General features: G+C 46.4%; 1 protein-coding gene across 21 annotated transcripts in view; it reads right to left on the bottom strand.

The window, feature by feature from the left end:
• Positions 1–368: 368 nt before the first annotated feature.
• The window catches only part of MTMR3 (myotubularin related protein 3), a 64,488-nt gene continuing 52,738 nt past the window's right edge, over positions 369–12,118 (bottom strand). For 5 of the 21 annotated variants that reach the window (XM_034426125.3, XM_087880470.1, XM_034426123.3 and 2 more), the window contains 9 exons: positions 11,868–12,063; positions 11,135–11,320; positions 10,049–10,219; positions 9,611–9,756; positions 7,493–8,900; positions 6,056–6,166; positions 5,478–5,566; positions 4,301–4,327; positions 369–2,760 (listed from right to left, as the gene is read on the bottom strand). In XM_034426125.3, the coding sequence (XP_034282016.3) occupies positions 2,589–2,760; positions 4,301–4,327; positions 5,478–5,566; positions 6,056–6,166; positions 7,493–8,900; positions 9,611–9,756; positions 10,049–10,219; positions 11,135–11,320; positions 11,868–12,063 (2,506 nt within the window). In that variant the 3' untranslated portion in view covers positions 369–2,588. Of the gene's footprint in view, positions 2,761–4,300; positions 4,328–5,477; positions 5,567–6,055; positions 6,167–6,230; positions 6,255–7,492; positions 8,901–9,610; positions 9,757–10,048; positions 10,220–11,134; positions 11,321–11,867; positions 12,064–12,118 lie in introns of those variants that run through there. The other 16 variants (XM_087880475.1, XM_034426126.3, XM_087880482.1 and 13 more) reach the window with 7 other exon arrangements.

The raw sequence follows: 12,118 nt of genomic DNA, 5'->3' as shown, positions 1-12,118 counted from the left end.
AGAGAGAAACCTCCAGACTGACCTATTTCAGCAGGAGGAAATAACAGTACAAGGATTGGGGCAGATAAAAATTAGGAAGTAGCTCAACAATTGTTCCTGTGTGCAATTTCTAAAGTTTATTTCATTTTTATTTATATATTTAATCATTCTAGAGTATTTAAGTCTACATTTGACAAAAAGTGAAAAATATAAAAGTAGTTTTGCTCCTCTTTAGAAGATCTATGCAGTACATTTGTTCTCATTCTCTCTCTCTCTCTCTCTCTCACACACACACACACACACACACACACACACAGAGCCAGGTTTCCTGCTTCACATCCAACGGGACAAAATATGAATAAAAAAAGTGCTCCATTGATTCAAAAGACTAAGAGCTGCAAGCGTTTATTCACACTGTACATCACAGACCCCCAAAACCCGTATTGGAACCCCTTGGCACCTCTTACGAACTGCTGAACATTAGACCTTCTGTTTGTACCATAAAATCACACTGGCTCAAGTGCATCACACAATACCATTCCCCTTTATTATTCTTTTTTGCTTGTTCTAAAATGTCTTGCTGCACACCAGTTGCATTGGAAAAGCATAGATTTAGCCAGCTTTCTGTATGTCACTTCAATAACCTGTTTCCACATTCCCAACCTGGAACCTCTGCTGATTTCCCCAGAGCGTTTCATTCCTTATTGGGGGTGGGGTGGGGAGAAAACCATATTGAAATTTTGTACCGGTCCTCCCAGTTGGAAGCAGACAAGGAGTGTCAAGAAATTACACCCTGCCTGCGCTAAGCCAGAGATGGCGCCTCTGGCTACGCGCTCCTGGAATTTGGATCCTTAATTTCAAATGTCTTCCCTGCATTATTTTGTTCTATGCAAGACATGCATCCTTTACAACCAACCTGGGAAAATTGAAACATCAAGAATTAAACGGACTGACAAAAATCTTCCTTCTTGGAATCAGTATGAAAACTAAAACTGTTTGACAAGCCTCACTTTTATATTTCTTCCTTGGCAACAGGCTCACTAAACCAGTTTCCTTTTGGAAGGCCAGTCTAGTAATTACAGCACAAACGCTTAGAATAGCTTAGGTGGTGTTGTTGTGTTGGTGTTTCTTGTTCTTTTTACACCCGTTGCTGTGTAGCTTGCTCTTTATGGCTCTTGCAGAGCTTCACGCCAGGATTTATGGCAGTTCTGGGTGTGGGAACCTCCCAGGCCAGGGTGTAGATCTATACCGTGTGAAAATTAATGTTGCAGAGAAAATATATGGAAGATGTTTGAAGATGTTCTGTGGTGACACAGAAAGACAGGAATGGCATGTACCGATCTAAGTTCTCCAAGACAAAACAGGCGAGAGCAATAAGAAGAGATTTGATTCTGAATGGATTCAAGCATCTTATCACAGATTATAAACTCTCTATTATAATTCTTCCTCCCACTCCAAAACCATAAACTGAGCACATTTTAAAGAGAGTGAAGGAGAGAAAATACAAAATTTAGAAAAATAGGAGGACTCTATCAAATGTTGATGGGATGACATTAATGAAGTTAGCGGAAGGAAAACAGTTTCAGATTGTTCTGGCCAAGTCACGTCTTTTCCTAACACCTCATTTGGGGGGCTTCCAGCAAACCCACCTTTTCTAACCAGCTCTAGAGCAAAGTAAAACCATCCCACTTCTTGCTTCATGGGGTTCTTTTGTGAAAAGGACACCTCGATGCCATTAGGCCACCTGACTTTGCACAAAGCCTACTGAGTGCAGTGAAGCAGCTCTACTTTCTGTGTAAACTAGGTTTAAAATGGGGGCAAGGAGAGGCATTTCAAAAGCTACCGTCAAAGCCTAGGCACCAATTCCTTTACAAAATAAAAATAAAAATGGATGTACAGAATTTTACATCGGGGGTGACGGTTTAAAGCCACCCTTTTCTCCTCTCGCTTCCCCTCAAAGCAAGCAGGCATCTCTTAGCCAAGGCTTCTCCGCCCTCGGCCACAGAGGATTGCCCAGCGTGGAGAACTGCAATCCACCCCTTGCATTTGGGCAACGGGAATAATCCAGCCCGCTCTTGGAGGACAGAGAGGGGGAAGAGTCCTTTTGAGAAGGCCGTTTCCGTTTCTTCTAGCAGCAACAACTCTCCAAACAGCATGGGGCTGCTGGGAAGTCACAGGAGTGACTGAAAGCACTAGTCCTAACGCTACAGGTATTCACAATCTCTCTGGCAATTCACCTTTCTCTCCTCTCGCAAAGGGAGAACAGCCTGCCTGCGGGTGCACGTCTTCAGTGGCAGGGCAGGGAGACTCCCCCACTAGACCCCTTTCATGGTCTTCCTGCAAAATCCACACTAAATTTACATGAGAAGGATGGAAAGGGAATGGGAAGTAACAGTGGGGAAGGACTGCTCCTGCTCCACCAGGATCTACCTACCCATCATCCTCTCTCTCTCTCTCTCTCTCTCTCTCTGAGCAGTAACCTGTACTTCCAGCTCAAAGTGCATAGCTCCTCCAATCCTACCAGCTTCAGTCCACCGGCAATCGGTGTGTCTCCTTCAAGGGACAAAGGCAGCTTTGTCTCCTCCCAGCTTTCCTTCCAGGCTGGAGCCTCAGTTTGAGGTGGCAGCAATGGGTTTGTCCAGTTCGAGGTCAAGGCTGGAGCTACTGGGGTGCAAGCTGCTGTAGCAGGTTTTGCAGACCCGGCTGGGTTCGAAGAGCTGTTGGCTGGGGACCGGCGCCTTCTGGTTACAGCAGCTGGAGCAAAACACATTTCCACAATTCCTTTGGTCAGAAACGGAAACAAGAAGAAGAACAAAACATGAACATGAGTTTGCAATGCAGAAACGAAATTTCTAAACAAGAAGAGCTTGGTTTAAATTAGGCAGTAAGGAGTCCTCCTGGAGAGAGAAGAACTCCAGGAGTAGAGGTTTGAGTTCCTTCCCTTCAAGGATGGGCCTATTCCTGCAATGCAAGGGTCAGGTGCTGAAGGAGTGAACAGGAGGCATAAAATCCCTTTTGGATCGTCAACGTGTCTGTGCTGGCTACAATGGGGCACTTGAACTCTGCCTCCAGATGATTCCCCAACATCAACCACCAACCGATCCTGATGATGGCAAACAAATCACGTTGCCTGAGAGAAGTTCTTAGGACTCGGAGGGAGTCCACTGTAGCCCGCTGAGGCTTCAGCACCATAAAACGTGAATCTGCCATGCAAAGTCACACAGCAAGCCACAAGGGAAAACAAGATGCAGTCCACGTGTCGTGAGTGATGGATGCAGAAGCTGAACGGACTGGCCAGTGGTCAATCAGCAGGGGCATTCTAGCACATGCGCCTGGACTGGGTCACCAGAGACAATGCAAGGGCATCCTCGTTGCTTATGGCACCATTTTCTCAAACTGAGAAATGACTGGAGAAAAGCCTTTTGCGTTTCACCCCAAAGTCTTATTCCGTACCTTATGCGGCTTTCCTAAAGAGATGTGATGCTAGAGAAAAGGATGTAATAGAACAAGTCCGCCCCCCTCCCCCCTTTTGATTTAAACTTTAATATTTGGCTGTGATTTTGTTTATGTTATCTGTAATCTAACTGCAAGAACAGCAGGAGGGGAACTTTGGTAAAAGGGAAAGAAAAACATGATCCCAAGCAAAAGCAAACTCTTTTGTTAAATCAGCATTGCTGATTTAGGATGGAAGAGATCACAGCAGAATCTCCTGCTATGGGACGAGGGGCTATTTCTGAGATATTTTGAGAAGCAGAGGCTGTTTATAGGATCCTGCCTGGATATATCTCAAAAAGATAATATTGCCCCCAAAGAAGGTTCAGGCCCACAAATTTTTCTTTTTGCCAAAATCCTAAAATTGACTGTTGGGACTGATAGAAAGACAGAGTCCTTGATAATCCACATGACTAGCAAAGGTGAAACTATGGACAATATTGCCTTATCCCCCAACCATTACTTTTTACCTAAATTTTATCCTTTGGTGTTAAAAGTTTGTTTAGCTCTTTTATTTGGGACTGATTGTTCCAGAATCTGTGAGCTACCATCAGCTGCCCCATAACACCAACAAGACCAAGACCAAAATAATCTGATGAAGCAGTGTACATGAGCCAGCTGCCGTTGCAAGGGAAACATTTCGCAGGTTAAGACATTGGCAGCCCCCCAATGTTAAACAAAAAGCCGTGGATTCCACATCTTATCGGCTGCTTGCGCTTTATGACTTCTGGGAAAAAGGAAGCGCAGAGGGAAAAAAAGGCAAATGTTAGTCTGGAGAGCTGATCGGAGAAATGCGGACAAGACAACAGAGGCCGATGCAAATGCTCACCAAGTCTGATCAACACGTTCGGGATCCCTGCAGGGAGGGGAGAAAAAACTCAGAGCTGAAACTAAACCAGAGAAATTTAAAAAGTACCACTGATGCCTTTCGGGGTTTTTTGGCCTAGAGTGGGGAACTTGCGGCTCTCCAGATGTTGCAAGCTGCAGGTCCTGGCAACCTCAGCCAGCATCGCCAATAATGAAGGATGCAGCAGTGTCTGAAGGGCTTTGGCTTCCCAACTTGCCTGCAAGTGGCATTCTTAAAAGAAACTGGTCACTTCTCTGTATCGTACATTATAAGGAAATACTCTGCACGATGAGCTCTGGGGAACACATTCAGGTCAAAGATCCTTACAGAGCTATGTTATCCATCTGTTGAGGCTGTCTGCGATACCTCTACATAGCGGCTACTCTGAGTTCTTCTATTTCCAGTCAAGAGGTATGGCAAGAACTCATGCACAGGTGGTCCCCAGTGAGAGCTCTTCTTTAACTAGAAGAGAAATCCAAAGTCTAAGAAGACTTCATGAGCTTTAAATCAGGATTCACAACAAATTCTCATTAGAGATCCACCAAGGACACTAGTAAGGGTTGCTAAGGTCACTAGTGGAAAATGATGGCCAAACCCAACAAGGGAGCTGCTGCTCAGGGCGCAAACAGAAACCCAAAGAGACAAGACTAGGAAGATGATCTTCCAATTAACCAGTAACTAGAGACTCAGGAAGGCTCTAGCCCAACCTTTACTTCAAACATGAACCAAATGGGCTGCTTTCAGGCAGGCTACTCTCGGCCTCGGCTCCCCCCCTTGCAATATGGAGACAAAATACAGATATCCATTATTGCAGGGATCTGAAAATATTTCCAATAGAAACACCCTGGAACAATTGAAAGTATGCTCTATCAACAGAAGAGGGTTGCATTTTTATTCATAAGCCAGAAAAACAGATTAGATGAGGGAAATGACGAGAGCTACATAGTTATTTACTATTGGGAGAGCTGCCGCCAATGGGGATGGCGGAAGCACCGGAGAGCAACATCTGTCTGCTGCCCTACTTGCCAAACAGCTGGATGTTTGGCTAGGGAGCTGCACTAACAGGGAAGGATGCTGGCCAGAGGTCCAAAGGCCTAGTGGGAATTGCAAAGTGCTGTCTTGGTGGCACCAAGGCAGGCTGCATTGGGAGGCACAATACCTGCAGTGGTGTTTTCTGCTGACAAGCCAGAAGACAGTGTCACAGCCGTAACAGTGCGCAGCCAGGTGATCGGGCAGCCACCGTGTCACCTACAAAGACAAGAGAGCCCTTGCTTTCAAATGTAACACCGACACGTGAGCACCAAAGCAACGAGACAACAGCGGAAAAACAAATGGATTGAGAAGCTCCAGCATTTGGGAGGGAGGAGAGAAGAGAAGAGGAGGAGGAGGAGGAGGAGAAAACACCTGAAGATTCTTCTGGCAGAGAAATCCCAAACCCAGGTGACTCAATCTCTGAGAAAGCCGTCACATGCTCCCTTTCCTCTGCACACGTCCGCGAGCAACTGCCCAAATCCCCAAATGGCTTTCATCACTTCCCAAAGATGCAGAGCGGAAAGCAAGCAATTCTTTGACACAGGCAGAGGTGGAAAAGTTTTTGAGATGGCTGCAGAGTCGAGGAGGAAAGCTTATCAAGACCGGTGTTAGGACCAGAGGGAGGGAATCACAGAGCGGCATCGTTAGTATATTGTGTGCTGATTAGACAAGGAGAGAGCGCCGGAGATGGATGGAGGCCTGTACCTCTGTGTCCTGTTTATCCACCTGCTCCCAGCTGGCTTCAGAGAAAATCTCTGTACTGCAGCGAGACAAGCAGTTGTGATCCGGATTGCTTTCTGAGTCAGGCACTGAAGTCTGTTGGCAAACAAACACAGCTGAGCATAACCTACTCCCAGTCCACGGAAGGGGTTAGCAGCTGAGAACGGGGCCTCTTCTACATCTGCTGTGGGGAGCAATCAGATCAGAGGTTGGGAAAAGCGGGGTGGGAAAACTGATCCTATCAACCTCTGGAACACGGCCTCCCCCAGAACACTGAGATGAGTGTCTGTCTGTCTATCACAATTATCTATCTATCTATCTATCTATCTATCTATCTATCTATCTATCATCCACCCATTATCTGTCTGTCTGTCTATCGATCCATCGATCTATCATCTATTATATATCTGTCCTTATCCATCTGTCCATCCATCTATTTAAAAAAAAACCTAACAGTGAAAGAGATACACATTGCTATCTGAAAAGCAAACAACTGTCTTGAAGATTTGTATCAACCTCAGCAGAAAGTATACTGAGAAAACTTGGACAAAGAATTCAGCAGGGAGTGGATCCTGGCCAGCTGACGGTCTTACTCAGATGACTTAACAGACTGTTGCTTCTGATCTAACTTGTTAGATCAGCCAGCTAGCTTTCTAACCCGTTTCCTTGTTACATGAATGCAGATCAGCATTTGTCAACCTTGCAAAATTTAAGACGTGTGAACTTCAATTCCCATTAATCCTCTGTTCAGCTCAATTTCTAGTTTAATTTGACAAACCTGTTTTGGTGAAGTTCGCCTTAATCGAACGGGAGGAACCAGCTAGAGACTGAACATGATGGAAAAACACCCCCTTCCCCAAATGAAAGAATTAAATGAAGCCACTGTTAAAAATGATATCTCTCCCCAATCAAACATTTACTGATACATACACCTCCTTCAAAATAAAGTAGTTAGCCTTTTAAATAGTCCTGAAGATGCTCCAAATGATTAAGAATTCATCCCAAAGGACCAAACCAGAAAGCTGTTTCAGTTGGGTGCCTCTTGGTGGCCTTCTGTGCTGGAGATCCTGTGCTCTATGCTGGGGGGGCCAACAGGGAAGAGATATTCTCCCCCCACCCCATGCTGCCTATCGACTTAAATTTTTAGTTTCTCATTTAATCTTAATTGTTTCATACTATCTTTCTTTTAAACCTTGTCACCATTTTCTAAGGTGCTCGGAGTTGCTCCAACAGCAAGAGGGGCAGCATATTAATTTAATAAATAAACCAACTCAATCAGTGATAAGTCATCGATGGGCCGCATGTGTCCAGTGCAGCCTTTGGTTTGGGGCTGTTCTCTGTGCTGCACTTCTGCCCTGGGCAGTGGGGCTGGCACAAGCGGAGCCAAGCCGAGAAGAAGAAGAAACGGCTGTACATACTTACCACTTCATCCCCATACTCCCCGTTGAAGCGCAGCGAGCTGTTCAGATACTGGCTTTCCAACCGGCTCTTCAGCTCCTGCACCTGCTTCTTCAAGCTCTCCACTTCCTGCTGGTGCCCGCTTTCAATCTGACGGAGGCGCTGCTGAATGATGTCAGCGTAGATGGGCATCCCGTCGTCATCCAGATGATTCCGGGCAGGCTGGTCCGGGCTACCCGCTGTTTGCTGCCGACCCGGGATGGCATGAACCCATTTGTGGTGGAGATTCCTTAGATGCAGCGGGGTGGAGCTGCTGCAGCTGGCCGTGGAGATCTGCCGGCCGAGGGGAACTTTCACCCTGCTTTCTTCCCCATTCAGGCAGTGCCCGTTGGGCGCAGAGTATTTCTGAGGAGCAGCAAAACCTGCCGGGCTCTCGGCTATCTTGTTCTCGGATGCCAAGTCTCCATTGCACACCACTTCTTTATAGTCCGTTAAAGGCAAGGCACACGGGGAAGGGTTGCTGCTGTAAGGAGTCCTATTTAGAGCTACGGCCAACTTGTGTGCGTCCATCAAGTCCTCCCTCTCCAGCCGATTCTCCACCGTCTGGGAAAGATCGCCGACACTGTTGTCTGCGGGATGACGCCAATGGGAAGACACTTTCTGTACCCTTTCTGCCCTGGCTCCCATTTCTGTTAAGGTCTCGGTCGAGCTCTCCATGTTTGGTGTAACCACCTCAAGTCCTACAGGCAACGGGGGGATGGGATGGGCAGGACTAGGAGCATTTTCAGCTTCTGCTGAACTACTACTAACACCCTCCTCCTCCTCCTCTTCCTCCTCCTCTCTTGAAACTTCGCTATTTCCAGGATTGTCCCAAAAGCCAAGCGGCAGCTCTCCCCCCTGAGTTGGCTTCTGGACCGTGCAAGGGACAGCTGGGTGACCCTCCTCTTGCCCTTGGAGCTCAGAAGCACCCTGTGATACCACCTGTTGATTAGAAACTGGATTGTCTAAGGAGGTTTCTGCATCCGCGTCAGACTTTTCACAAACAGTAGCAGAACCAGCCAGGCGTTCAGTCCTGCGTTCCTTCTCTAGCGTGAGATCCCCTTCTCCTTCCTTCCCTGCCCTTTCCTGACTACACCTTGTATTCTCCTCAAGGCTCCCTTCTTCTTTGGTGGCTTCTTGCAAGATGTTTTCCATCTGCCCCTCGGCCACCGCTACCGAAAGTTCTGCTCCAATCAGAGTCCTGCCTTGCTTGCCCAAACTTTCGCTCTCAAAGAGGTCGTCTCCTGGGTTCCCAAGGTTGCTGAGCTCCAGGGATCGGCGATGTTCCTGCCATTTCTCGTTGAGGCTGGGGTCGCTGCTACGCCGGTTGGTGGTGGCTATGCTGCTGTCACAGGCTGTGGTCAGATTGTCAAAGGACCTGGTCTTTGGTAGCCTGCAGAAGAACAGCAAGAGCAATGGAAGGTAAGTTTAACTTTCTTATAAAGCTCTTATATAAGAAGCTGGAAACTGTTGGTGGACTTTCTACGCGCTAAATATAATAAGAGATGGTTAACAGAGGGATTTGGAGATTAATGTAATGTTTAACTTAACCTGTTGACTGCTTCCCTTCCCTCCCTCTCTCCATCATCCATCTATCTATCTATCTATCTATCTATCTATCTATCTATCTATCTATCTATCTATCTATCTATCTATCTATCTATCGAAAAAGCAGTAAATTTCCCTCCCCTTTAACACATGTAAAAGGAGCGAATTACTGCTTTTTCTTTTTCTTTTCCAGCACCCAGCCAGGGTGGATCCTACCTGTTAAATGTTAAATTTACTTGAACACTTTTCCTCTTTTTCCTTTGTACACTATTTTGATTTTTGTTGTTAGGGTTGAATGTATGCTTTTGTCTTGTTGCATTTCGTTTGTTTTTCTGTTTTGTATTTTACTTTTTAGGATAAAACAATAATATATGTATTTTTAAATTTAAAACGTAAGTTTAGCTTTCGAGTAAGTTTACATTCAACAGTTGCAATGTCAGCAGTCATAGCAGAGGGTGCTTTTCTGCAAACCAGTACATTTTATACACTGTGGCTATTGGTTCAACGTGTGGACAGTGAAAGGAGCACGGCAGATCTCCTAAAATCCGGGCTCACCTGCTCAGAGGCTGATCCTCAGGGTTGGAGCCTGGGACGGGATAAGGGGCACAGCTGTCATCCACAGGGGTGGAAGGTGAGGAGCAAGGCAGATACACGGCACTCCACAGCATTAAGTTGCGCACATGGCACACAGGATACAGCACCTAAGAAAGACGACCAGAGACTGAGCCCAAGCCGAACTTACAGTTTGTTTAGTGACTGTTCAAAGTTATTATAGCTTTAGTCTGGCAAGATTCTGTCCATTAGGTGCAAGCAAATAAAGGGTTGAACTTAGTCGGGTTTGTGTTTGTGTTTGTGTGCCTGACAACCAGCTGCATCCTCTGCTGAACCTGCTTCACAGGGCAGTTATGAGAGTCAAACAGGGAAAAGTGGGGGGGGGGGAGGCTTAGGACCTTTGGAAGAAAGACTATAGAATGAATAAAAACTAGTACATACAGATTCGGACTGAGAGGAGTAAAGCAGGTTTTTGAAAGCTTTGTTTCCTCCTCGCAGCAGGGACCACACCGAGCAGGTCCTTTCTTGGGTGTGCTTCTCGCCTCTCTCCTTCGCGTTGTTGCACAGGAATGTACCAAAGAGGCAGGAGTAGGTGTGTTGCACTAGCTTGACCTAAAAGAAAGGACAGTCCTGGGACCTGGGCTGACAGAGCCGTACGCCAAGGGAGAGACAATATATCCACTCGCTTACTTGGAGCCCATCAAGGTCTAGAAATACATGCATGCACGGATTCAACTACTAGCCCCATGGCAGCCTTCTCCATCTTTGATGAAATGAACACTTTTTTCAAAGTGTTCAAGGAAGTATAAAGAAAGAAAAATAACGTGTTCACTATTATCTAATTCCTATTCAAGAGGTGCTTGAAAATAAGATAATGAAAGAGTATAAAAATCCCCGGAATGTTATTCTTCTGTTTTTAAGATGTGCCTCATTCTGATAGTTTGTGTTAGGAATTGGTACACAACACCTACAATTCTATATAGTCAAGTCCTTCTGGACAGTGATTGGAACTACACCAAAACTGCGGCTAAATAGATCTTATCACTCACTTGGAACACTTAGAATATTCTTGGATGATAAATTATTCAAATGAAAATGTCTCACTGGGAGCTTACACAAAGAATTGTGAAAATTCAAACTGTTTTGAGAACTGGATGCAAACTCCTCTAGTTTTGTCTGTTTGAGGCTTTGCCTCAGAATTTGCAAGGCCTGCCGTTGTAACAGTTCTTTTGCTGGAGAATATCTCAAAGGAACCCACAAGTTGCAAAATTTTTGCCAACAGAAGGTGCAGCTTCCTCTTACACAATGTACAATCCACAACAATGGAACAGACTGTGTCAAAGATTAAGAGAGGAGCCTGAGAACGGCGATTCATCACACGAAACTCTTATTTTTTGGCCAGAGTAAACAGCAGAGCTGAACTGAAGCCCTCCCAAGGTAGGATCTGGACATTCAGACAGATTGTGTAGACTCAACGCATTAAATCTGTTGATGCGGGAATTATTTGCGGGAAAAATAATCACTTACAAGGAATGCTTCGTTAAATTCGAAGGAGCAGGGGAACTGCCTCTGGAGTTGATGGACGCAGTCGAGCCACTGCAGAAACACGGGGCAGCGTTCGTTGAGGTCGTCAGAGTTTTCGCCGTGGCCACAGCGGTCTGCAAACTTATGGCCAAAGTCCAGCCATTCCATCTCCACCAGCACTTGGAAACCCTGCGGGAAACAAGCCCCTCTTCTTTTGAGCTCCTGGAGCAAGTGAAGCCACTCTGAGACAACCGTAGCCCTCCATGCCCCTGACAATCTACATGGGGAGGGGTGTCTGATCTTCGCAACTTTTAAGACCTGTGGATTTCAACTCCCAGAATTCCCCATGCTGGCTGGGGGACTCTGGAAGTTGAGGTCCACAGGTCTTAAACTTGCCAAGGTTGGACGCCCCTGATCTACATGGAATCAAACCACCACGAAACCTCACTGAGGCTGATTTAGTGCAACAAGGAGGGATGTGTGCGTGAACTATTTCTGATTATGTGTACAAGAGCCAGATCGCTGTCACTTGGCCTTCTCCAAAATTAACCTAAGTCCCTTCCGGTCTCCACCTGCTTCGCTCATCCTAGGACACAACTTTGTGTCTCTCTAAATACCTCCTTCCTCTGCCTTCCCTTCTTCCAGTGAGCACCACCACAAGCGTTCTAGCTCAAAGCCTCTTCTCAACCCAAAGCCGAAGGTGTCCCCAATCTAGACCTGTTCCGGCATAACAAACCTCAATGGTCCGGTAATATGGATCCAGCAGCAGCTTGGACAGAGCCACGATCTGTGGGGTCCGATCCCAGCCATCGGAGCAGTGGACCAGGACAGGCCGCTGGTCTCTGTCCACCGCGTGAACCACCAGCAGGGCTGATTTCAGAAGCACAGAGAGATGCTGGAGCCACTTGGTGCTCTCCAGAGCCGACAGCCAGCTGCAGAGGCAAACAAGAGGACAACCTGAATGAGGATGGCTGCTCGGCTTGGATT

Source organism: Pantherophis guttatus, chromosome 17, assembly GCF_059756535.1.
Source record: "Pantherophis guttatus breed Tessera chromosome 17, ASM5975653v1, whole genome shotgun sequence".
Lineage (NCBI taxonomy): Eukaryota > Metazoa > Chordata > Lepidosauria > Squamata > Colubridae > Pantherophis > Pantherophis guttatus.
Note: the sequence above shows the minus strand (reverse complement) of the source record. Positions and strands in the feature narration are given on the sequence as shown.